At 49.4% G+C, this 26,754-nt stretch overlaps 1 protein-coding gene across 4 annotated transcripts in view; it reads left to right on the top strand.

Moving 5' to 3' along the window:
- LDLRAD4 (low density lipoprotein receptor class A domain containing 4) overlaps positions 1-26,754 on the top strand; it is a 329,039-nt gene that overhangs the window by 118,403 nt on the left and 183,882 nt on the right. For 3 of the 4 annotated variants that reach the window (XM_040994855.1, XM_040994853.1, XM_040994857.1), the window contains one exon: positions 16,085-16,536. In XM_040994855.1, coding sequence (XP_040850789.1) covers positions 16,497-16,536 — 40 coding nt within the window. In that variant the 5' untranslated portion in view covers positions 16,085-16,496. Of the gene's footprint in view, positions 1-11,600; positions 12,361-16,084; positions 16,537-26,754 lie in introns of those variants that run through there. The other variant, XM_040994854.1, reaches the window with a different exon arrangement.

Below are 26,754 nucleotides of genomic sequence, written 5' to 3'. Positions count from 1 at the left end.
CCTTGTTTCCCATCCAGCTCCCTGCTGGTGGCCTGGGAAGGCAGTCGAGGACGGCCCAACACCTTGGGACCCTGTACCCATGTGGGAGACCCAGCAGAGGCTCTGGGTTCCTGGCTCCTGGCTTTGGATTAGCACAACTCCGGCCATTGTGGCCACTTGGGGGAGTGAATCAGCGGACAAAAGATCTTCTCTGTCTCTCCTCCTCTCTGTATATCTGACTTTGCACTAAAAATAAAGTAAATCTTTAAAAAAAAAAGCGCCCCGTGTCAATATGTTAATTTTTAAATTAGCATTTTAGCAGACCCTGTGACTTAGTGGGTTAAACCACTTTTCAGGTTCAATGGCATCCCACTTCAGAATGCCGGTTAGAGGCCTGGCTATTCCACTTCTGATCCAGCTTCCTGCCAACACACCTAGGAGGTAGCCGACAGAGGGGAGAGTGACTTGGGTTCCTGCCACCCACAGCGAAGACTTGGATAGATCCTGGTTCTGGGTTTCAGTTCAGCACAGCCCTTGGCTCATTTGAAGAGTGAAGCAGCAAATGGATGCTCTTGCTTGCATTTCCCTCTTCTTCTCCGTCACGCTGCTTTTCAAATACACAAGTGATTTTTTTTTTTTTTAAGATAGCCAGCTTCAACTTTGCTTGACTCTATTTGAATTGACCATGCGGATGCCCTTAAGTGACAATTCTGCTTGGTGTGGTTCTGTTTCCTGGTCTGCATCACCTGCTCTGTCGGGTCTTCACACAGACTCAGTGTTTGTCATTCCCAGCACCCTATAAGGCAAGTTTTGTCGTTCACAGTAACAGCAATTTAAAAATTGATGCTCTTTCCTTTTCCTTGCCTGCTGAAATGGCTGAGGGAAACAGCTCGCGGGCTCCCTGGGTGTGGCTGTTCTCTGCAACCTGACCCTTGCATGGCCTTAGATGTAGGCAGTGCCACCTTCATGTTTCTTAAACACTAGCTTTTCTCACCAGGAAACGCTACCCGGATTCTCAGACCAAGCCAATGACTCAAGCTGGCTCCAGTGGGAGAGGAGACGTGGAGGGGAGGAGGGCTCTGTGAGGCAGTGGGGGGGTTGTGGAGAATGAAATGCAGCAGAGGGGAGCACCTCGGCTGGGGTTCCCCGACTCTAGCCTTTGCTGCTTTGCTCACTTCACACTGGGGCTGCGGGAGAAGACCTTAGGGAGCAGCCTGCAACATGCGGCTGAATCCCGGGTGACTGTTATGTATGGGTTGCTGTCACCTTTAAGATTGAAGGGTGCCGCATCCCAGACCCTGCTGCTGCTTGATTTTTGTCATTTTTACTATTTGTTTGAGAGGCAGAGGGGCACAGGAAGATAAAGAGAGAGAGAGATTTCCATCTGTTCATTTACTCTCCAAATACCCTCAGCAGCCATGGCTGTATGCTGGGCCAAAGCTAGACTTTGGAAACTCATTCCTGATCGCCCACTTGGGAGGCAGGGAGCCAACCAGGTGAACCCACTGCTGCCTCCCAGGGTCTGCATTGGCAGGAAGCTGGTGTCAGGAGCTGCAGCTGGGACTCACCCAAGTACTCCAGTTACAGGTGCAGGTGCCTTATCCTCAGGCTTGGCCTCCAGGCTGGTCCAAACCTCATTGTGAACATTGTGCATCCTGACCGGCGTACCTTCTTGAAGGAAGACTCTGCTCGCTAGAACTGAGTAGAGGACTGGTGTCTCAAGGAATGAACATGTCTTGATTCTGGTGCATACTTGTACTGATGAGGGAAGACTTATTATAGGACTCCTTAAAATAGCAGGAAAGTCTGTGTCATGATTAAAGGAGTGTGGGATATACCCACATTTTGTACTGTGTGTTTCTTGGCCCAACTCTGAAAACTCTTTTGCAGGTTGTTGAACCTTACTTTCTACCGATAAGCGACAAGCTGGAGTGGAATTCTTTAATTCTGTATAGAAATAAAGCACAACCCAGTTTACCTTACAGCTCGCAGATGTTCTAGTGAATACATTTGTTGTGCACTTGGCCTTCCAGACAAGACCTGGAGACTCAGCTCTCTACCGTAGTAATACGGTTGAAGGAAGAATCAGAATTTTTCCTCCTTTTTTATCCGTATTCTTACCTAATTGTTTGAGAAGAAGGATGGACTTGTTGGCAATACCTTTTGCTGAACACCAAGCTACATTTGGAGTTAAAACGCAAATGAGACTCTTTGCCCTTGGAACCATCAGACACTATAAATGCAAGAAAAATGAAGAGAATGCAAACCTCAAATGACAGTTATTAGGTGTTGAGTCACAGCAGCTGCACAGAGCTGGTGTTCAAATGCTGGGACATGCTAGGACAACCAGAGTTTTGGGGGCCCAGGGATCCCCAGAGGTGGCCAAGAAAGATAAATGAGTTTGTCGCTTTTTTTGTGTCTCCTTTCTCCCAAGTTGTGGAGTAGAAGTTGAAAAAAGATTCCCTTGAAACAAAGGGACTTACTGCCACATCTAATGATTGGCAGATATGACTCGTGAGCCATTTCCTGGCTCCTGCTTGTTTAATAAAGTTTGATTGGGACCATTGTGTGTGGTGGCTGTCCTCATGCTGTCATGAGAGTTGGGGGGTAGGGACAGGCACATAGCCACATACGGAAACCTTTACTCTCGGACCCTTTGTGTGTTGTCTGCTAGCTTCGTGCAGACACAAAGTAAGCACACACACAGCAAGTGTGTACCGCTGCTTTTCTGCGTAGTATTTCCCCGCCTAGCTGAATTCAGTTGTCCCAGCACTTAGCACAAGTACCTTTATCATGTTAGTGGGGCTGTTCACGCCCCACACTCCTTTGGCTGAATTCACTAGTGCTGTGTGTCAGTATGTCCCAGCACTTAGCGCAAGTACCTTTATCATGCTAGTGGGGCCGTTCACGCCTCACGCTCCTTTGCTATCTTTTGCCACAACTCTAACTTGTTATTTCAAACACACGCGCATGTGTGTGTTTGAAGAAAAGGCAGAAATTCCCATTTTTTATTTGATGTTCTTGTCCTAACAGTTGTAGCTTCATGAGCTTTGGGACCATAAAAAGTAACTGGGTCTAAATATTAATCCATGGTTTCTTGAACAGCTTGTGTGTGACATCATACATACACATATGAATATCTGTGTGCATATTTTTGCTTCCGTAGGATGGAAATGTACGTCAGAGTTTGCTGATGTCTTTAGCCGCCTGCAGTTACAGAGCTGTGCAAAATGTTTGACTGTCATTGTTGCTTGTCTACTGAGCAATCAAATAATTGAATTCTCATCCCGTTTTCGGTTTTGAGAATCAGATTATTTTTCAAATAAGCTTGTAGTATGCTCCAGTGATTTACAGTTGAAATATTTTTCATGTTTTGTTTTCCAAAGATGACTGTGTGCTGTGCCTTTTGAAGAAAGCATTTAATGGAACAAAGTGAAGTACCTTGCCTTTTAAAAATAGAAAAGCAGGAACTTTCTTCCAAACAACATACTAGCATCTTTTTTGTGCTTTAAGACTCTTTTGTGGCACAGCGTAGACATAGGCATTGCTTTTGCATTACTTAGCATATTTTTTGGCCGAAATGAATCCATCTTACATGCATTTTCTTTAAGGCTAGGGATTTTAAAATGGATTCTTTTTTTTTTTTTCTATAATATATTCTAGGGTTCTCCAAAAGTCTTCATCATTTCTTGTAAGATGACACAGGAGCACTTTCGTTCTTCTTTGATCCCCATGTCTGTGTTTGTAAACATTTCACACACTTCCCACCACTAGTTTGATCCTCAGTCCACCATGTGAGATTTGCTATTACCCTTCTTAGAGAATCTTGGGAACTCAGACTTGAAGGAGTCTGTTGTGTTTTCCCAGTGGTCCTGCGTATGTGGGATTGTCCTGCTGCCTTCCGAACTGAGCAGTGCTGCTGTGGGGACTGGGATCACAAGTCCAGGACTGCTCCTTCTTCAGCAGCTCATGCCACAGTGGTCTGTTCCCAAGGCCTGCCCTGAAACCAGACTGAAAGCAGAAATTCGCTGCTGCTGTGGGGTGGCTGTAGGTGTCTCTCAGCGCTGTATGCAGAGGTACTGGAGCCAAATGCAAGGGCCCCTAACATCTCACGGCTCGGATGGCTCCAAAGAAATGTGCACTGTCTAGCCCTGCTCCAGATGTGCTGAGCTCAAAGCTGAAATCCACTGCAGTCCCTATAGCATTCACAGCCACACGCCTCCCCCACCACCCATCCCGCAAGTATTTGGCATAGCATGTAAATGTTTGGTTCAGTTTCTGGCTTGAACCAAGTTCTGCTTCTGATCCAGCTTCCTGCTACTGTACACACTGGGAAGCAGCAGGTGTTAGATCAAGTAATTGGATCCCTCCTATTTACTTAGGAAATCCAGTTTTATGGTTCCTGGCTTGAGCCTGTCCTCACCCTGGCTGTTGAGGGCATTCGGACAGTGAACCAATGGCTGGAGGAACTCTGGCTCTCTACCTTTCCAGAAAAATGAAATGGGGGGAAAAAAAGGTAATTCTTATGCTTTGGGGAGTTCTGGTATAGATCATCAGTTTCCTGGATGTCTTCCTATTGCCGTCACCTTTGGACTTAGGAAATTTTTCTAGAGTCTGGATCGTAGCCTGCAGAGATGTTAGCTCCGTGACTCTGGGTTGCTGCTGCTGCTGCTGCATGTGGGACCCACTGGTCTCCAAACAACATCCCCTGTTGGCTGAAGACAAATCACCTGGCTGTGATCACACAGTCCAGCCTGCTGTGAGCCTCGCTTCCTCTGGAGACTCGATCCTCGAGTGGGTGCCTTGTTCTGGTCTGGTGTGGCAGGGTCTGCTGCAGCTCCAGCTGATGGGGCTGGGGCTGGGCAGGCCAACTAGCTATCCAGCCTCCATGCCTTTCTCTTCCAGTTCCCATGGAAACATATGGGGGGTGGCAGGCACGGTGCTATCTTTACCCTGTTTTTGGCGGTGTGAGGTCTGTTTCCATGGGAACCGGGAGGGAGAGGGATGGTCGTGGAGTGGCTAGACTGCTTTTAAATTTTAGTGGCAGCCTCTGTCCTCACTACAGAATCCACTTTGCCCAAGTTTACCTCTAGGCCAGGCCATCCGTAGTATGCTGAACATGACCGTGACTCATCTGTAGGGGAGGAGCACAGGGGAAAGAGAATAGCAATTAAAATACTTCTAAAATGCCAGTGATTCCCTTCTCTTCCAGGAAGCCATTTGTGGGTGTTGGTATAAGTTATTTGAATTCCATTTTCAGCTATTATTTCTGGTATGGGTTTATTGAACATAATAACATGTTTTTATTCAAATGAAGTGAAGGGATGAGTCATTTTAATAGGAGCAGCCTCTCCACGTGGGGAATCCCAACAGTGAGTCGGGGCGAGGTAAGCAGCGGCTGGCTCTGGGTGCTGGGCACATGCAGGGGCCCTGCGAGAGGAGACGGGTCTGGAGCTAGCAAGGGGCAAGGACAAATGCTGGACTCGAACTAGGAGGCTTTGGTCTGTGGTGAGGAAAAGGCAAAAGCCCATGCGATGTCATCCTATCTGTGCGATCATTTGAAGATGAAGTACTGAGTTCTAATCTCTGCAGGCCCTGGTTGTCACCCCGAGTCCTGAGCTGCAGAGTGGAACCTGCTGGCACCACGCACCTGCCAGTCCTTTCCTTTTCTCCCTGCTCCCGCCTTCAGCGGGTCCAACCCGCAGGCTGTCGCTTGTGCCCACGGTCCTCCCCTCTACTTTCCCTGACCCGGACAGAGAGGCTGTCACATGTCCCTCTCACTGAGTGTTGTCTCATTTCATTCACCCCACCGCCTCACCTTACAGTTCTGAGAGTGCCCCACTTCATAGAGATGAGCCCGAGGCAAAGGGTGGCTGTGTCCATGTCCCAGAAAGCTGTGATGGGTGTGCTAAGCTGCTCACTGTGTCGGCACTCAGCTCTCTGTGTACCCCGGAGCGACACATATCCTGCTGATCACAGTGCGTCCACGGAGCCAGCGTCTGTGCCAGCACCAGGGGGTCATGTGGAGCCCTTGCCCAGGAACCTGTCTCTGTCCTTTGACCCCACATCACCTCTGCTTCCTCTCTGCTCCGGCCGTTTGAGGGGAGTTTTGTGCCTTTACCAGTGCTTTCATTTCCATATTTCAGATGTATTGATCAGTATATTTAGTTTAAGTCAAAATACAGAGTGAATTTTTGGTCAGTGCATGTGAGGGACCTCTGGGATATTTGAGGAACACCTGCCTAGAGTGAGGTTTAAGTGCAAAGCAGCACCAGCATCCTCCCTTGTGAAGCATGAGAGCCAGCCCTCATCCTAGTTCTCCCAGGCAACTGCCTTCACCTCCTTCGATCCTAGAGGCTGGGGCTGGGACACGGTCTTGGGGCTGGCTGATCATCCTCACCTGTGCTCCTCTCCACCTGTCCTGCCTCCCAAGACCTGTCCCTCTACCCTCTTCCCCCCCCCCAGGGCTCTGCAAACTTGGGTGTTGTCCACAGAAGTTTGTTGAGGTCTCCACAGAAGAGCACAGGTTAGGATAAGTTGATTCCTACTTGTCAACTCCACAGGGGAAAGTGATAAACACAAGCTACGTTGTGAGAGCTCAAGAAGACAGAAGCATAGCTGAGTAAGCCATGCCTGCAGAACTGTCACCCTATTTGGGTGCTGGTTTGAGTCCTGGATACTCTGCTCCCAGTCCAGCTCCCAATATGCCTGGGAAAGCAGCAGAGGATGGCTCAGGCTTTGGGCCCTAGCACCTATGCGGGACTTGTAAGAAGCTTCTGGCACCTGGAAAAGACCATCCCGGATCCAGACACTGAGCCCATTTGGGGAGTGAGTCAATGGATGGGACATCTTTCAGTCTCTCTCTCTCTCTCTCTCTCTCTGCAACTCAGCCTTTCAAATAACAATAAATACATCATAGAAAAAGAAGAAGACAGGGTTTTTAGAGCAGAGGAAGCTGGCAGTGAGGCAGGCAGATCTGAGGCCTCAGACCCCGAGTGATGAGCGCCCACACCATCTCCAGCTCCCATGGATGGTGGCTGGGGTTTCCTTCTGCTGCCAGAGCCCTGCAGTCTGCTTTCGTGTGCCATGCAGGTGATCCGTCATGGAGATCTGCTGAGGCAAGCGAAGGTAGGCAAGTACACTGGGACATCAAGCATCGTAGGGCCTCCTGGCTAGGCTGGACAAACAACTTAGCACATGTAGTTGCTGTAGCCGCTGCCCAGTGCCTCCAAAGCTTGGGGATTTAGCAGACATAGCCACAGGTGTTGCAAGAGGTTGCTCTGATGCCCTAGGTTTGCAGAGGGCCTGCATCTCTGCCACTGGCTGTGCCCTCATCAAGACACTTGGCACCTGTCTGCGCAGCTTCCCCTGGCGAAATAGTGAGCCTTGGCTGTGGAAGGGTGGAAACTGATCTGCAGAACTGCTTCTGCGCTGCCTGGAGGCCTTCAGTTCACAGAGAGCCGAGGTTTGTGTAGTCCTGTGGGTTCAGGAGCAGATGGCTGTCCAGAGTCTTCCATTGTGTTCCACATCTGCTCTTCAAGGCAGGTGCAGTTTGACAGCTAGGCCTCGTCTGACCATCCAGGAAGACAGGAAATCTGGTCTGGCACTCTCTAACGGGTGAACAGTTGGGTCTGCTGATGGGATGGCATGGCCCGAAGGAACCCTCCTGATTGTGTGTAGCACTCCCATGTCATGCTCTCAGTCTCACAGAGCATCATTTGGTGCCCAGTCCTTCAGATATCTGCTGAACTGTTCATCTCCTTGAATGTCTGGGGTCAGACTAAGGTGTTCCAGCAACACTAACTTTAGCGCTAAAAGCACTTCTGCTTCCAGAGCTGGGCGTATTTCAGCTGACAGTGTCACCAGGCAGGTTGCTAGTGATTCTCAGGGGACTGCAAATTACCCTTTAGCCCTTACATGAGAGCTGGTTGCAGGGCCCCTGATCCTCCTGGGATGCCATGGGATTAATTGCGTGTTGTCGTTGTTTCTTTTCCGTTCCCTTAGACGAGGCAAGTTCTAGGAGGATATGGGCTGCATAGATCTGTGTCTGCTCTACAAGCAATGTGAATGTCCCCTCTCCGCACAGGGAAGTAGGGCTTCTCCCAAATTTCATTTCCCAGGCAGTGAGGGACCCTTGCTGATCAAACACAAGCTGCTACAAAGGAATGTGAGTGTGCAATCCACAGTTGCACTTGGATCGAGTGAAGTTGAGCAATGGCCTTTGCTGGCTGTGTGGTCCCACGTTGGGAGGCGCACGGGTGCATGGCTCTTTGCTTTCCGATCCATCGTAGACAACACTAACTTTCCTTTGGAAGTATCTCAAGAAAACTGCTATTGGATTGTTTCTGTCCACCATCTCTACTTCCCTCACTAGATACCGTGTTGTGAAAAAAGGGAAAGAATTCAAGTGGAAAGTGGTCCCCCCACCACCAAAAGGGATGTATGTCCCAGAAAATGAGTGCAGTCCAACAAGATAAGACTCTGTGGTGGAAGTCCAGCCTGTGTGTGTTTCAAGAGGCAAGTGTGCAGCTGGCTTGGGGCTTCATGAGTAAGCTACGGTCTGGAAACCCTTCTGGACATGAGCAACTGAAATGAGGTGGATTGTTCACCTCTGCAGGGAATGTGGCTTGTTTTGATGTTGACCCCTTTTGAATAGTTTTCAAAGGCTGCTGGTTGTGCTCCAGCACCCACAGAGCATTAGCTGATGGCTCTGGAGGAGTTTTGAAGAAGGGTCTTTGCTCTATATGCGTTCATTCTTGGCATCTTGTACGGCTTGGGGAAGACTCATAAAGGACATGACAGATGAGCACATGGCCAGAGGGAGCAACCGGAACTGGGAGAGGGCAGGAAGGAAGACCGACTGGACCCGACACGATCCTTTCCTGACAAGATGACATAAAAACTTTGGTTAAGTTTCTTAATTTCTATCGGCTGCTTTCTAAAATTGATGTTCCAGCATATAATTATACATGAAAAAAAGACCAGTGGAATATCAAGCGGTTCTTTTTCCTTTTAAAGGCAAATTTCTTTCTTACCATTATTTTTTTCTCTCTTCTGCTGTTCTACCTTATTTCATAGCAACTACCTCACCCACATATATTCTCTGATTTTATATTCTTTCCACTGTTCCCTTCTTTGGTTAATTTTAACTGACATGGAATAATGGTGAACTCTGGCTTTTATCTATTGAGAACGTTTATTTACTGGTTGATGTATTTGTAAAGATTTTTGTTTATTTGAAAGACAGAAAGAGAGAGAGAACATGAACAAGAGAACTCCACAATGCCTGAACTAGCTAGGCATCACTCAACCAAGTCAAAGGTAGGAGTCAAGACCTTGATCCAGGCCTCCTGCATTGCTGAAAGGGACCCAGTGACTTGACCCATCACCTGCTCCTCTCCTTTCCTTGGAAAGACAGATATACAGAGAGAAGGAGATAGAGAGAAAAAGATCTTCCATTTGCTGGTTCATACCCTAATTGGCAGCAATGGCTGCAGCTAAGCCATTCTGAAGCCAGGAGCTTCCTCTGGGTCTCCCATGTGGGTGCAGGGTCCTGAGGCTTAGGATCATCCTCTACTGCTTTTCCAGGCCACAAGGTTGGGAGTTGAATGGGAAATGGAACAGCTGGGACGTGAACCAGTGCCCACATGGGATCCCGGTGCATGTAAGGCAAGGATTCAGCCACCAGGCCATTGGACTGGGTCCTACCTGCTCCTTTCAATGGTGGAACAGGAAATAGGAAGCTCGGGTTAGGAACAGAGCTGGGACTTATACCCAGGCATGTTGATAATGAGGTGTAGGCATTTTAACTGCTTTGCCAAATGCCCACCTCCTATCCAAATTTCTTCAGATGAAATCAGTTTTAAGTGGGTACAATAGGCGAGTAAGAAGGGGGACTGCTAACTGGTATTTGTAGAAAGGGAGAGGTGTCCCATTTTCTGCTAAGAATGGGAAAACCATTGTCCCCCTGGCCAGCCACTCAGAGCAGGCTTCTGCAAGACACCCATGCCTGGTCCATGGCCCTCCCTATTATCTTTGTCCTGTTGTGGTGTGGCCGTCATCTGGATTGGAGTCTTGAGCGGGGGAAATTGCCTTAGTTCACCCTTGGTTCCCTGCAAGCATGCCGGTACCCATATGTGTAGTCCCTGACCTCAGCTTCACGGGTACCCCTCCTTTGTCTGATCTGCATATGCAGTGGAATTTGGAACTTGGACCTGGACCCATGCATGTGACTGTGCCTCCATCAGCACATTCACCTTGCATGTGTCCTTCTCCCAAAGCATCTGCAGGCTCTTCTCCCAACCTCCCAAGAAGATACAAGGGGTCAAACAGGGACTGCTGGTGGCTTGCACCCTAAGCACAGGATCTGACATTGAGGTAACTTTTCCCGGCTTGGGATGAGTGAAGCCTTAGATTCCATTAGGCTTGTCAAGCATTGTATTTGCCCAGGTGGCCTTTCAAAATGTTCCGATGTATTGCTGCTGTTTTTCTTTCAGTTTGTCACTCTGTGTTACAATCAGCTGTTTCGAATTCTGTGTTTACTTCCTAAATCAGCCACCTAAAGTGAGACCCCAAATTCCTGCTGGGGGGGAAAGGGGCAGAAGAGGAGAAACATCCACCCTATGGTTCATCACCCAAGTGCCCACGATAGCCCCAAGTCAGGGCCAAAGCTGGGGATCCCAGAACCCCCTCCAGATTTCCTACATGGGTGGCAGAAGCTCACATGTCTGAGCCACCCACAAGGTGTGCCTTGTAGGGAGCGGCAGTCCAAAGCTAGAGCTGGGTGTGGAATGCAAGCCCTCAGATCAGGAATCCAGGCGTCTTAAACTGCATCCTAATGGTAAGGCAGAAGTCTGCCCCTCAGATGGCTCTGAGGTTGTTCCAGATACTGCCCACTTTCTACATGCCAGTATCCCCAAGATGAAAAATCACTGAGAAGAATTCTTTGCACTCCAGTGTAGCACGCCGCTGCCGCAGCCTGGTCTTCCGAGCATGGACACTCTGTCCTTCCCATGCAAAGTTGCTCCTGTCCCCTTGGGTCGGAGACATGCCCGTGGGAGGGGCCAGTCCACAAGGAGGAAAGGCGAGGAGGGCCTGGGGAGCCTGAGTGACTTGGCCAGAAGAAACACAAGCTGGGCCGCCCATGGGAGGCTCACCCTTGCTGCCACTTCCTTCTTGTTTTTCCTGGTGAGGAGTCTTGAGGCTGACTGCTGTTTGCTGTGGTATGGACTGGCTGTCCTTGAGGGATGTGGAACTCACATGTGGGCCACTGCGACGGGTCTCTCCCAGGGGACAACTGACTGGCTGTCCATGAGGGGACCACTGTGACATGCCTCTCCCAAGGGACACCCGATTCCTGCTCAGGTTGGAAACACATCCCCAAGTCTCCTCCTACCATTCTTCACATCTCGCTCATGCAGAGATTTTTGTGTATGTGGGGGAAGGGGAAGGGGATGGTTTTTTGTTTGTTTGTTTTTAAATTTTTAAAAATGTTTATTTTTTGGCCACTTTGATCTTTCAAGAGTCCTTGCAGCCCAATCAGAATCTTGTGGGAAGCAGGGCAGTGCAAGGTTTGAAGTTCTGCAACTCCCTGGTTCCCAGTGCTACTTTCTCCCTGCAGCTTTCCTGGAGGAGAGAGGAGCAGAGGGATCCTCAGGCCCAGCCGGCTTGGGCTGGGCGAGTCTGCAGGGCAGGAGCCGCCGGCTGCGCCTAGCCGTCTCCTAGGCAACCGACACTTGGCCAGCCAGACGTCTGTCTGCGCCAGAGAGGAGAAAAGAGGGCACAGTGGCGGCGGCTGTGCCGTGGATTTCTTTATGCACCGCAATTTTTTTTTTCAACGTTCCTTGATTTTGAGAAAAGGTTGTTTCACTTCCCTGTTGTGTTTTGGCCCCTGTGTCTGGTGTATAACCCTGGCATCTCTTGAATTGTATGTGTGCATTTTCACAGTGTTTTTTTTTTTTTTTTTTAAGAAAGCTGTGCTGTGCATGCGGTCAAGTTTTCATTCCTGAATGATCCCTGGGCGGGCCGCATCCCACATAAGTTTTTGTGGACAGTGGTAAGGCAGACGTAGTTAACAACTTGGCGAGGCTTCGTGCATGTTCGTGTTTTTGTAAAACGTCCCTTCCTGTGGGGGATGCTCTTCCGTTTGATGTGCTCTATTTCCTTAGTGACTGTTGCTCTGTTATGGGAGGGACTTAATGACATTTTTCAAGTGCAGTATTGAATTAATTTATTTCCTGGTTAGTCCTGCTCATCTTCCCAGTATAAATAGAACGTGTGTGTGTGTGTGTGTGTGTGTGTGTACAGCGGAATGGTGACGCTGTACAGGACGGACACTTGAACGCATGACTCAGGCTGACGCCGTGAACTTGTGATCTGGGGGTAAGTTATCTTTCCTTTTTACTCTTTCCCCCTGATTCTCCTGTGTACAATCAGGTAAACTACCGGAGCCTCAGAAGTCCCTTGGGCCGGGCTGTGGCTGCAGGGTGAGAGGTCCTCCCCGGGCAGGCCAGTTGTCAGGGCTCAGGGGCTTGCTGTCCATGGTTTGAGGATAAGTCGGATTCCCAAAGGCCTTTCCCGAGAAGGAACTGCTGTGAGACACGGGTGCAGTGGGAATCATCATTGTAATATCTAATCTTGGAGGAGGACTGGAGATGAGGAGGGCTGAGGACTCAAACTAGGAAATTCACAGCCCACAGCTGGCTGCAAGTGGCTTTATGTGTTACTGTCTGCTGACCCTTCTCCGCGCACCCTTCTGCTTCCGTGCGGAGTGCAGGAGAGCTAAGAGAAGCTTGGTACTCTGGCTTTATTCACTTATCCACCCCTTAAGAAAGCACTTTATTTATTTATTTATTTTTTAAGAGAGGAGAGAGAGAGGAAGATCTTCCGTCCGATGATTCACTCCCCAAGTGAGCACAACGGCCGATGCTATGCCGGTCCGAAGCCAGGAGCCTCTTCCGGGTCTCCCACGCGGGTGCAGGGTCCCAAAGCTTTGGGCCGTCCTCGACTGCTCTCCCGGGCCACAGGCAGGGAGCTGGAAGGGAAGCGGGGCTGCCGGGATTAGAACCGGCGCCCATATGGGATCCCGGGCGTGCAAGGCGAGGACCTTAACCACTGCGCCACCGTGCCGGGCCCGAAAGCACTTTATTTATTTACTATTATTATTATTATTATTTTTTTACTGAATACCTGCCAGACACCACACAATGTCGTAGGAACTGAGAAATTGAGAATCGCAAAGCCCAGTGCCTATCCTGGTGAGCCTTACAGTCCAGTGGGGACCTTCAAGAACACGGGCTCTTAGCGGGACTCTGAGTTTTGCCTGGGGCGTCATCAAGGAAGCATTTCTTGGTGCTTAGATGGTGCTTTGAATCAAGCCTTGAAGATCAGGAGGTGTGCCACAAGCAGCAGGCACAGGAGATTGGGGACAGGAGGGACCTCCAACAAGACATCTTGCTTCAACTGTCCACGCCAAATTGTGCAGCAGAAGTTATGCTGGCTGGGACGTGGTCCCTAAATGTGGGGCTCCAGGAAGAGCAGGGCACATCGCCTGTGCCGAGCAGTTTCAAGGATGATGTTTCCCCTGGGTCCTGTTTGTCCATCTTGGCCCATCCTGTGGGTCACCTGATGCGTGCTTACTGAGCACTGGCTGGCTTCTTGCCCATTCCCGATGGCTGGGAACACCGACTACCTATACCTGTTGCTGTTTATGTCTAAGAAGGGCATCTCATCTGTGCTGTTGGCAGTTGGGAAGAAGGTGCTTCTGGCATTTTGGGTTTCTTTTGAAGTTGAAATTGCATGGGGGTGGTGGTGAGGGCATGTAGGCACCGAGCAGCTGTCACCACCACCTCCTTGATGCCTTGCCCCTCGTAGCTGACAGTGAGCCCTCCCATCTCCCCGAGACCCACTTTGAAAAATTCCACGGAAGGGAAATCAATAAATGCAAGGCTTAGCCTGGTTCATTTAGCTTAACATCCTCAGCATCCATCCACGTGGTTACACACGACAACGCTTCCTTTGTTTTTAAGGTGGAGCAGAGTTGGGGGGGGGCAGGGTGAATAGGCCATATTTCCTATTGTGACCGATGCCACAGTGAACCAGGGAGTCCAGGTGTCTTGTTGACACCATTTGATTTTTTTTCTTCTCTGGCTACAAGACTGACACAGCATGTGGTCATTCTAGTTTTAATTTTCAGAGGAAGCTGGGGGCCATTTCCCCCAGTGCTGGCACTGAGTCGCCTCTCACCGCCAGTGTCCCCATATCTTCTCCAACATCTGTTACCTTATCTTTCTGATGACAGCCACTCCAGCCAATGTGAGGAGTGGTCTCACCATGGTTTAAATGGGCACTTCTGAGATGATTCATGTGGTTAGGCTTCTTTTTGTATTGTTATTCGTGGGCTGCTTAGAAGTCATGGCTTGAGAAATGCCTGTCCAGGCTCTTTGCTCATTTTTCAGATCATATTGTTTTCTTGTTGCAGAAAAAAACGCTTTCAAACCATGCATCTGAGGAAGGGCCGACATCCACAGTGTGCGGGAAACGGTCTGTGGGTTGTGTCTTTTCTCTGTTGATTGTTTCCTTATGACACCTTGGCCCGAGTTAAGATAGCTTTACTTCTGTAATGGAACAGAACAAGACGAAGACCCCACAGTAAGACAAGGGCAGCACGAGTCTCACCATAGTTCAGAAGTAACACCAGCTAGCGTGTCGGTGCATGGGAGCCGTCCCAGCAAGGACAGAGAACGAGCAGCTATGGGGTCGGTGACATTGGATTTTATCGGGCGGGATAAAAATCTATTTCCTGAAATTGGTGATTGTATGCGCTAGATGAGTTTACTTTGGAAGTTGATGTAGGGCCTTGGGGTGTAAATACCGTGTGTTGGCTCGTTTTGCATGGAATGTTTAAATTCTGGGGAAAAATGTTTTCTCACATTTTTTTAAGCACTTCAAAACCACTGTTTATATAAATAATTGATTTTGAAATTAAAACAAAATTTTACCTTCTCATTTAACTTAAGGACTTCTATTGGGCTCTAACTTATTAACTGAGGTCATATAATCAAATTTCTTAATTATAATGAAGATACTTCATTAATTTATATGATTCTGCTTACAGTTAGTTCCTATTGGTCAGGGATTACTTCATCAAGTCATATTTGTAGCGATGGGAGATTTTAACAGAGGGTTTCTTTCCATTATGCGACTTGTTTCTCGTAAGTTGTCTTTCCTTAGTTTAATGGTACGTAAGGGGAGTAAAGTTCCATATTTCTAAAAGTCGTTTGTACCGCCCATGTTTAACCTGGTGGAGGAGTGGCCACTACCATATTGAAGTGGCTCCTGATGCAGACTCTGGGAGATCTTGGTGGTGGCACCTGCTGCCCACGTGGGAGACCTGATGGCATTTCCGGCTTCCTGCTTTGGCCCCAGCTTGGGATTGTTCCTGGCATTTAGGGAGCAAAAGCAGCAGTCAGGGGTTCTCACTGCCTGTGTCTTTTGACTGGATAGATGACATGAACAAAATACACAGTGACAGAAGGAAGCAGTGGTGAAGCAGAGGATGAAGTGGCCATGGAGCAGGCTTTCTTTGCCCCAGGACAGGAGATTGGTATTCCAGATTCTCTTTCAGGACTCAGGGCCTCTGAGTGTCTCACATTCTTGTTAGCATGACCCGACTTATAAGGTAACATACATAAAATGTCCAAAAAGTGTTTGTATTATTAAGTAACATATGGACCAGTTTATAGAATGTATTTTTTTTTGCCTTCCCACTCTTTATTTTCAAAACAATTAACTTGGGCCTTTGTCTCCCCCCTAGATCCACTTGTGCTGATTGTTCAGTTTTAAAACCCCAACTTCCCCTTTCTGACATGTGGCTGGCTGTGGGTCCACACTGCAGACTACGGACCCGCTTGGGGGGCAGCTTGTGGACTGCGTTCCCCATGGCTCTCAGGGTGCAGGTGGGGCCCTTGACACCAGCTCCCCCACTGCCCTCAGTGCATCCTGGGCGTGGCTCCGGGCGGCTTTGCCCTATGGGTGCCCCTTAGGCCCGCTGTCTTCATGTTTCCACAGATCCTCAGGAAAATGACCTCTTTCTTTTTCATTTCAGCCAAGGGAGAGGTGACGGTGACGAAGTGGCTGATTCGACAGGGCGGGGCTGCCTGGGCGTTGTGAACTCTGCGGGTGCCGCCGTGGCGGAGGACGCCCTCATCCTGCAGTGGGGAGCAGGTCTCCGCGGGACAGCTTCTCCGCACCCCAGCTCACCATGGCATCTACGCTCTGGCTGGACGGCTGACGGACCGTGTGCCCTGTGTGTGCCACTAGAGCGTGCCCTGGCCAGCTACCTGCTGCTCACGAGGTGTGGGAGCGAGGCACGAGGGCATCCGATGCTCCCCAGAGCCGGACTGGCGGAGTGATGGACTTGCACAGGCTAAGATGGAAGTGACCTGAGGCCTTGGCCAGGCGGTTTCCTCACGAAGGACAGCTTAAGAATCGGCGCACAGGCTTGTCTGGGGAGCAGTATGCAGGAAGCTGGCTTCCAGGCCACGAATGCTTTCACAGGTGAGATTCCGGCTCATGGGAGTGGTGGCTTCGTTCCAAGACGCAACAGCTCGAGATGACACGGCAAGCACGTGCCGTGAACTCGAGCCCGCATGGCGTGGAGGGCTCAGGCTCCCCGTGGTGACTGATTGCCACGGAGTGATCAATGTGCTTACCCTCTTGTTGTCAATAAGAAACCGGAAAGTGTTTGCCATTGTAGGATTCTGGCTTGTTTCTCGGTTTGCACAATAGGATACACTGGGTATCTTGCAGTGTTTCTAGAGGGCCTGGCCGGGGAGGGACAGCTGGGGACCTCCCCTTGTGGTGAGCTGGCATGGTAGTACAATGCTGATTATGTCCCTGGCAGTCAGGTGGCACTCTCCACCAGGCATCACCCAGTCTAACACTGTGCTCTGAGAGACTCGGGTTCGGGGGGCGGTCTGGTTCACGTACCCTCCCAGGAAGCACTTAATCCTGGGCCCTGTGACTGCTTGCTGATAGACTGGGAACTGTGACGTTGGTGAACCTCATGAAATCTGAGGCAGAAATGTCATAGCCTAAGAAGAGGGGCTTTCTTGGTGTGTGTTTTGTGTCTGATTTCCAAGGAAAGAGCACAGAAATAGTCACGAGAAGTGACCGTATTCTTTGAGTCCCTAAGATGTGCAGCTTTTAAAGCAGGCCAGGTCATTAGGGTGCCTGGAGGAAGAAGCTAACACAGAATCAACCCCTTCTGCCAGCTGCCAGCTGCATCTGCACTCCCAGACGAGTCCTCCAACTCCTGTCTGCCTCCTTCTGCCCGTCTGTCAGTAAAGACGATCCCTTACTTGTCTTCTGTGTTTCTCTGGAAACTGTGATCATGACATGTGTGCGACGCCCCTGAGACCTTGGCCCGGCTTCTGGCCATGTGATCCCATAGTGTGCCCTGGGGCTGGTGTTCCGGCTCTCTCACGGACCTGGTGCCAGCCTGGCAGGTCTCTCAGCATCCACTTGTGTAAACACAGGAGCCTGGACAGTGGTGCTGTGATGAGAGTGGCCCGCCAGAAATGGCCTCAACAGCCAGTCGCACAGAGACTGAGACATGTCAGAGAGTCGAGCTCCCTGGGACCACCTGCAGATGGCTAGCCACCATGGCTGGATTCCCTGTGCTCTGAACCTGGAGTGGGCATGCTGGGCTCTTTCCATCTCATGAGCTACACCTGCTGTGATGGCCCCTCCCCTTCCCGGTGTTGACATGAACCCCCTTGGAAGGTGGCCAGGTGTGTACTGCCCAGGAAACTCTGCCCCCTTAAGAGAGAGTTGTTGAGGGCTGACCATGTCGTTTAGTGTCACAGCCAGCACATGAGGGCGTGCGGAATGACAGCTCGAGCTGGTCCTATCTGGGAACCAGTGAAACGGAAATTGAAGGCGCACACCTGATGTGGATTCCTGGAGGCTTGTCTGTCACTGATGCTCTCTGTCAGCTCTTCTCATCCCTGCTTTGCACATACGATCTATAAACAAAATCGTGGGATTTAAGCTGAAGGGGCTGACTTTCTCTGCCCCCATTAACTGGGTGAAGTTTGGTCTCAGGAGGTGAGCAGGATGTTGGTGCCCGATCTTGTGTGGGCTTTTTGTTCCCATTTTCTCTTAGTCTTATTCTGAGGCAACAAAAAATAGTAATGTCTTTGTTTTTGGAATTGAAAGTAACAGTGACTTGGTTGATTCTCTTAGCAAGTGAATCTTGTCCAGAATATCCTAAAAAGTGAAGACGTACAAGCAGTTTTTCTCAAGATTTTAGTTTTGTTTTAGGGCAAAGCAAAAATCACCATGCAGTGTGAACTGTGCATTGCTTATGTTCCTCCCCCTCCCTCTCTCTCTCTCTCTCTCTCTCTCTCTCTCTCTGCCCTGGCCTTCTTGTTGCACAGAGAGGAGGACATAGGGGCTGCAGTCTGGCTACTCAGAACCGAGAGACTGATTGTTAAGTTTCACTCGCAGAGAAAGCCTGCTGAGAGTTTGGAGTTGTGTAAAGCTGGTGGTGGAAGCTTGGGGAAATGCTAACTTCCGGATTCCCCTCTCCTGCCCCTTCCGTGTGGTTAGAACCCTGTCCTTCATGTTAACTTCCTGCATGAATGTGAGAATACAGAGTTACATGTTACAGATTTAACTTCCAAACTGTACTTTTCTTGACCTAATCCTGCATACAAGATGACTGTGTTGTCTTAAAAATGGTTTCAGCACATATACTTAAGAAGTGATTCAGTTAATTGGATACTGTTTTGTAACAAAGCTAATTCCCTCCCTTTTACAAGTAACTTCTACTATGGGCCAGCGCGGTGGTGCAGTGGTGAAGGTCCTCGCCTTGCACGCCCGGGATCCCATATGGGCGCAGGTTCTAATCCCAGCAGCCCCGCTTCCCTTCCAGCTCCCTGCTTGTGGCCTGGGAAAGCAGTCGAGGACAGCCCAGAGCTTTGGGACCCTGCACCCATGTGGGAGACCTGGAAGAGGCTCCTGGCTTCCGATTGGCTCAGCTCCAGCCATTGTGGCCGCTTGGGGAGTGAATCATCAGACAGAAGATCTTCTTCTCTGTCTCTCCTCTCTGTATATCTGCCTTTCCAATCAAAATAAAATACATCTTTAAAAAAAAAAAACAAGTAACGTCTACTCACCACAAGGAAGTCAGAAAGAACAGAGAAGTCAAAAGAAAGACAAATTCCCCATGTAATATTGCCTTGTGTCCTTTCAGTCTGGCTGAAAATTTCTTTTAGAACTGTGCTTATAGTATTCCATCGGATCATTCTCTTTTAGCATTAAATGATGGGCATTTCCTTTAGAAATATGATTTAAAAGTGCTGTCCAATAATCTGCCATGTACATGAACTTGAATTTTTAAATTATGTTTATTGTTGGATTGTATGATTTCTGACAGTTTTTACTGATAATGCTCGGATGCACACGTCTGTACCTAAGTTCTTCCATATATTTGATTATGGGATAAACTCCCAGAAGCAGAATGATTGGATCCCAAGATGTAAATTTTATTAAAGCTTACGATTGACTTTCCAAGGGCGAGGGGAGGGATTGGTTAATCTTAAGTTGAAAACTTCACCAAAGTTGATTGCTTTCTGCTGCCAGGTGCCCATCCCCAGTCGGTGTGTGTATTGTCAGTGGCCTCTTGCCGCTCTGCCAAGGGATGCAGCGGTCTTTTCTGGCCTTGCAGAGGGTGTTTGTGAAGCTGTGTACACCGGTCCCTGAGAGCCATGTGCCAGGCTGATCACACCATTTCCGGGCAGCTTCCTCAATTTGCTACTTTTATACCTCCAGGCAGTCTTTGTGCTCAACTCTAGTTCGTGCAAAGACTATAGATGCATAGACTCCTGAAATGTTAAGATTGTCACAGGGACAGCTCTCCCCCAGCTTCCAGTTCTCTGGGTGATACAGGGCTGCATCAGCCCTTACCCAAACCCCCTGCCACTGTGGAGGTTGTGCTGATGTTTGCTCTATGCCCGAGTGGAGTTGGCAGCACCTTGGGTTAACACATGCACAATCTGAGGAAGTTATTGGTTTGGGATATTGCCTCTTTCCTGCCCCAGTACCATCTTCATACACCACAAAGACTTGCACGCTGTCCTGGTTGTAGGCTCTTCAAGTTGCCTCAGCATTAGGAACAACAGTTAGCCTTGGGTAACCAGGCAGATGAGCCAAATCCCTATAGAATCGACAGCAGATCTTCCTTGTGAAAAGGGTAATCAGAGCTGACGAAGAAATCAAGATGATCTCACCTTGACGACAAAAGTTGGCTTGGCAGCCTGCAGGTATTTGCAGGGAAGCTGTGAGTGCTAGTGGCTGGGTGCTTTGCTGCCACCATTGACCCAAAAGGAAGAATAGACCACTGTTACGTGGTGAAGCTGTCTGTTTCTCCCTTGGGCTCTGAGAGGGTGGGTGGGGTTCTTGAGGGAGAGGCGGAGGGCTCCACAAATGCAGCAGTCACATGGTTCCCAGTTCTCTGACAGCCCCTGCCACACTCACAGCTTACAGCTCACTACCGTGTCAGCAAGGCTGTGCCCCTATGCTGACCCGTGGGAGACACTGGTCCATGCTCTCCAGAACTTGTTGCGGATCACCTGTTGAGGGGACGCCGAGAGCCAGGTTTCTAGTTTTCATGGCCAAATCCTGGAAAAAGATGCAACTCTCTTAACTGTGGAATTTTTCAAAGTCTCTAACATAGAGCTGTGTAACAGGTGGGCAGTCAAGGGGCAGTGTCAGAAAGAACAATGTGGGAGCTTAGTACTGGGGTGCAGCAGGCCAAGCCTCTGTCTCAATGCCAGCATCCCATATCAAAGTGATAGCCCAAGTCCTGGATGCTCTGTATCCTTCGGGTGCACCTGGCAAGGACGTAGACAAAGGCGCTTGCCAGCCATGAGGGAGACTAGAACGGGGTCCCTAGCCCAGACCTGATTGTTACAGGTATCTGGGTGAATGAATCAGCAATCTGCCTCCCCCCTCCTGCCTGTGTGTGTCCTGCTTCCTCTGTCATTATTTTGCCTTTCAAGTAAAGAGGAAGGACAGGACCAAGGGAAGGGAGGTGATATCTTTGACCCTAGAGCAGTGGCTTGCCTCTGTGCACTGGCCTCCCTGTTGCAGACCTGCTCGGCTGGTGCAGTGCAGCAGGCGCATGGCAGTGGACCAGGCTGTTGACAAATGCTGGTAACATGGCATTGGGTGACCAGAATGGAGAACGACAGTTAGTCTTTCTGCCTCCACCCCTCCCTCTGTAGTTCCACCAACGTTCTTCCAAGTCCGGATCTTTTTTTTTTTTTTTAAGATTTATTTTATTTTTACTACAAAGTGAGATATACAGAGAGGAGGAGAGACAGAGAGGAAGATCTTCCATCTGATGATTCACTCCCCAAGTGAGCGCAACAGATGATGCTATGCTGATCCGAAGCCAGGAGCCTCTTCTGGGCCTCCGAAGCAGGTGCAGGGTCCCAAAGCTTTGGGCCGTCCTCGACTGCTTTCCCAGGCCACAGGCAGGGAGCTGGATGGGAAGTGGAGCTGCCGGGATTAGAACCGGCGCTCATATGGAATCCCAGGCGCATTCAAGGCGAAGACTTTAGCCACTAGACCATGCCGCCGGGCCCCCAAGTACGGTTCTAATGATGGGTTTCCCTTGGAGGCACCAAACTTGCAGCTTCTCCCTAAGAAGAGTCCAGGCTCCTCGGTCCGGAGTTCAACCAGTGTCCAGAGTCCAGGAGATTGGACCACTGGTCCAGCCACTGGTCCAGCCTCAGGTGGTTTCTTGCTGCTTTTGCTCTTTGCTTTTCCTCTCACGGAGGGTGTCTCCTCCTACCATCTTCCTCTCCACCTCCAGGCTCTGCCAGGTCTGTGGAATTTTCTGTGAGATGTGTGGGAGAAGCCCAGACAGTCTTCCCACTTGCAATTTAGTAGATGTGGGAAAGATGACTTTTCATAAATTCTTAAGCACTCTTCCTTGAAGGAAGTCACATTTTCTAAGGCGGCCATTAGGAAATACCGTGATGTGTGTTTTTTGTATCGTGTAGTCTAGCCTGGCTTTTTTACTCTCAGCTATGGTCTTATCTGTAATTAGTTATGTTGTTTCACCGTGTGACTAATACATAATTTATGTTGTTATTCCAGTAAATCCCAAATTCATCTCCCTTTTGAAAAATTTTACTGATTGGACATGCAGAGAAAGACACAGGCAGAGAGAGCGCTTCTGTCTGCTGTTTTGCTTCTCAGATGCCTGTAAAGGTTTGGATTGGGCAGGGCTGAGGCTCAGATCTGGGAACTCAGGCCACGTCTCCTATGTGGGTGGCAGAAACTGAATCAGTTGAGCCAGGGCCAGGAACTGAACCCGGGTACTCCCCATGTAAAATGTATTAACTGGCATCTTAACCACCGGGCCAAACATCCACCCTCTGACCGTTGCTTTCTGCTCTGGAAATCAATCTGTTTCCAGGGTTTTTCCTGCTGTGCCGTAAGTGGTTCCTTTTCCTTTTTAAATTTTTGTTTGCTTGTTTGTTTTCCTGAAGATAAAATGGCAGCTTCATGTCTGAGGCATGTACATCATCATTTTTCAATAAGAACAAGCAAAAATTTCTGTGTTGCCTGAAATTACATTCCTTTTAAGGAACCTCAAGTACAAGATTTAAAGCATCCGTGGCAGACTAGGATCAGAAGGCCCTGTGCCTGTGCCCAGGAACTTTTTGAGACCTACAGCATAAAGCTGGTTGTAAACACCTGGTTTTCATAGCTCTTAAATAGGCAAAACATCAACACAAATGACATGCGAGAATCATCAAGTCAGAAACACAGCAGTTTATGTTTACCCTCTCCGATGCGTTTGTTTTGACTGAGACCTTGCATTCCGCAGAGCTTGCTCTGTGTGTTCAGAAATTCCCCCAGAGAAACCTGCAGAGTTGGTGGGGCCTCCTGAATGCTGGGCCTGCACGTTACTCAGGACTTGTCTGAGTGCCAGCTCGGCCGTCAGCCAAAAATGTCGGTCCTGGTCAAAGATGAATTCCCTCTCTTGCATCTGCAAGGTCAGCACAGCCTGCAGATCTCAGGAGGTTCTTGGGAATCTGTTGGCCCCTTGTCCATCCTACCTGTAAGACCCAGGCCCCGTGGTTCCGCCCTGAGGTGGAGCCATTTGGTCCCAAGGAAGTCGGACAGCCATGTAAACTCAACGCGCCGTCCTGGCATTTTCTTTCTGTGTGCTCATGCGCAGATGCTTCTGGACTCCTTTCTGCTGGATTCCTTGATGGTCTCTGGTGCAGATGAGCTCAGAGGCCAAGGCTTCTAGCAGAAGCAGAGAGTCCTGGTTTGCCCCTCTCCCAGGCCTGCTCAATGACATTGATCATTGAGCTGATCCTCTGAAGCCGCTTCTGAGAGGTCCTTTCGTAAGGATTGAGTTAAGGAACTCGTCAGGTTCCAGACACACAACCTGGTGTGCAGTTGGGGCTCAGTGCAAGTGTTCGTCTCTTTCCCCCACTATCCCCAACAATCATTAAGATGTGAAAGTCCTAGAACCGCGAGGCTCACTGAGCAGACACCAAAGAGGGTGTGAGCATTGGTGTCCTGTGCTGGTGGGAGGTTGCCCAGAGGAAGCCACTGCATGCCATCTAATAGGTTTGTCTGCTTGAGGCCTTGCCTCTGCCTATGCTGCCAGCCCTTGGGTAGTGCTTTCTCCTCTAGCATCCTGCAGAGTCCATAGTGGTCACAAGCCTTTAGACTCACATGGGGAAGACAGTCACAGCTTTCTGTTTATTCCAGGATACGATGTTTACATCTAGGAGCCTTGAACAAGAGGCAGGCAAAAGTCCCAAGTTTAACAACTGAGTTGTGGCTGTCTCTTATATTAAAGAGACCCAGTGCAATAGCCTAGTGGCTAAATCCTCGCTTTGCATGTGCTGGGATCCAGTATGGGAGCCAGTTCATGACCCAGATGCTCCACTTCACATCCAGCTCCCTGCTTGTGGTCTGGGAAAGCAGTAGATGATGCTCAAAGCCTTCAGATCTTGCACGCATGTGGGAGAACCTGGAGAAGCTCCTGGCTCCTGGCTTCAGATAGGCTCAGCTTTGGACACTGTAGCCACTTAGGGAGTGAATCATCGGACGGAAGATCTTTCTCTCTGTGTCTCCTCTCTATGTAAATCTACCTTTCCAATAAAAATCAAATAATTCTTAAAGATTTATTTGAAAGACAAAATAACAGAGAGAGACAGACAGAGAGAGAGAGAGATCTCTTTCATCAGCTGCTTCACTCCCCAAATGACTGCAGCAGCCTAGTCTGAGTCAGGCCAAAGCCAGGAGCCCCAAACTCCATCTGGATTTTGCAGGTGTGTTAGCAGAGAACTCAGAAGGCAAGTGGCCAGGACTGGAAGCAGTACTGTTTACCATCCGGGTGTCCCAAGCTTCAACTTCCTCTGCCGGACTGTAATGCCTTTCCCTTTCGCTTTAACCAAATAGTGACTGTTAATGTGGGTAGTTTATTTTTCCTCAGTTAACTTTGGCATATGTGGGGTGCTTCCACAGGGGTATCAGAATTCACCACTTGGGTCACAGATTTTTAGGGATAATGATAGTAATGCTGAAAGAATGTAATATGGTGACACTGATGAGCAATGACATCCTAGTTGGACCCTCAGTCCAGTGCTCTGCTAACAGTGCAGCCCTAGGAGCTGTGCGGAACCCCTGTAATGCAGTGCTATTCCAGCTGCGAAGGAGCCAGCAGGTCTCCCTAGAGGATGGGGGTCTCCTGTGGGTCTTCACATGGGCCATTCCTTCCTCCTCAGGCCCAAGAAGAGACTGCCTCAGCTCCTCCAGGATTTGCCCAACCTCTTAGGAAAAAAACCATGCCGAGATCATTGCCTCAGACCCCAGCCGGTGAGGCTCATCGAGCAGAAACACACCAGTGTTAGCTGGTCTCGTTAGCTCGTTTGTTTGGCTCTGGAGGAGCTGGACTGCTGTACGCCTCATCACCCCTGAGCTGGCTGCTGTGGGACAGAACAGGACCCTGCAAGCCACTTAGTGCTCCTTGTCAGGAGTAGGGCGGCAGGCCACAGTGAGCTTAGCTCTTCATCTTGTGTATTCCCCCTCTCCCCCCACCATCGTGATAAAATTTCAGAAAACTTATGGTGTTTTCCTTGCCCTTTTGGAATTATGCAGCCGTGGCTTCCAGCATGTGATATTTCACAGAGCTCCATTAGGAAGAAAGATTGTCTGCCATGCCAGGTGTTTGTCCATATGCAGTCCCATGCGATGCTCTAGACGGCACTGGCAGGTGTGGGCCTCATCAGAGGTTTATGGTTCAGGAGTGACACAGGCCCAGAGAGTTCTTGGTCAAGACCACACTGGCTAGCAAAGCACAGTTCGGAGCTCAGAGGTGGGTCTCACTGTCCTGGAGTCTCCCGTCCAGCTCAGGGAAGTGAGAGAGAAAGGGTCGACTCCTTCAGACTCTGGCTGTGAATACGAAGGTTGGACTGAAAGAGACAGACAAGTTGTTTACCTGAGTGTGGTCCGTGTTGGGATTGAGACAATACTGACTTTCATGTGTCTTTTCATAACCCTGCCCAATTTGTGTCATTCTGCTTTTAGGATGCTTCCGAATGAAAGGGACCTGATACATGGGAGTGATGATTGTGCTCCCCTGTGATTATGCCGCCCACTGTGAAATGGCTCACCTGAGTTATATGGCCGCATTTCATGTTCTTATTGTTCCAGTACAGAAAAGCAGTTTGGAAGGAAAGGAAACCCATACTTGGTGCAAGTACAAGAGAGATCACAACGGACACACGTGTAGGATGTTAGGAGGAGATTTTATTGGCCAAACTTGGTGACAGCATCATCCAATGCACTCCAGGGGCCAATGCACAGGGCATCGAAGTCAGTGATTTTTAAGCTGTCATCCTCCAAACAACCTAAGAGTCGAACAGCATAAAGCTTCCATGCATTCAGTTAACTAAGTGGCGGGAGGCAGGAAGGGAGTTGCTGGAGCCCAAAGTTTCCCTGTAGTTAATTAAGTAGCATAGTAGGAGGCAGGAGGGGTCCGGTGTACAGAGCCTCTGGAACCATTTCTGCACTGTCAATTAACTTGAATAACGTGGGAAGTGGGAGGGGTGAGACACATGAGGAGCCTCCAGAGCAGGTTATGAGCGTTCAGTTCATTGGAATGGCTGGGGAGGAGGCAGGAGAGGTGAGGTGCATGATGAGTCTCCAGAGCTGGTTTTGGGCATTCGATGAACTTGAATGGCATGAGAGGAGGTAGGAAGGGCAGGGCGTGGAACCTTCATTTCTCTGATGTCCATGCTGTCGGTTAACCTGGAAAGCAGGTGCTAGCTATTTTCCAGCTGAGCCCACATGTTAAGCAGTTGTCTGAGTGTGGTCCATGCTGGGATTTGGACAGTACTGACTTTCATGTGTCTTGTCATTCTGCCTTTAGGATGCTTAGGAGTGAAAGGGAACATGATGTGTGATGGTAATGTGCTGTGACTGTGCTGCCCACTGTGAAATGGCTCATTTCAGCTGCATTTCATGTTCTAATTTATTTTATCCCAGTATAGAAAAGCAGTTTTCAAGGAGAGGAAACCAGGACTGTTGAGTTTGTGATAAGAACTCATATTTGAATGTGGGTCTTAGTCAAGAGAACAGAGGATGAAAGATGGGTTGGAAGGCAGGAGGGACCATGTTATGAGTGGCTAGGTAGGAGGGAAAGGATCTTGTCCCAGGTTGAGGGCAGGATTG

This window comes from Ochotona curzoniae, unplaced genomic scaffold, assembly GCF_017591425.1.
Source record: "Ochotona curzoniae isolate NIBS_2020 unplaced genomic scaffold, NIBS_Ocur_1.0 contig_908, whole genome shotgun sequence".
Taxonomy (NCBI): domain Eukaryota; kingdom Metazoa; phylum Chordata; class Mammalia; order Lagomorpha; family Ochotonidae; genus Ochotona; species Ochotona curzoniae.
The sequence above is the reverse complement of the archived record's forward strand: the minus strand, read 5'-3'. Positions and strand labels throughout refer to the sequence as shown.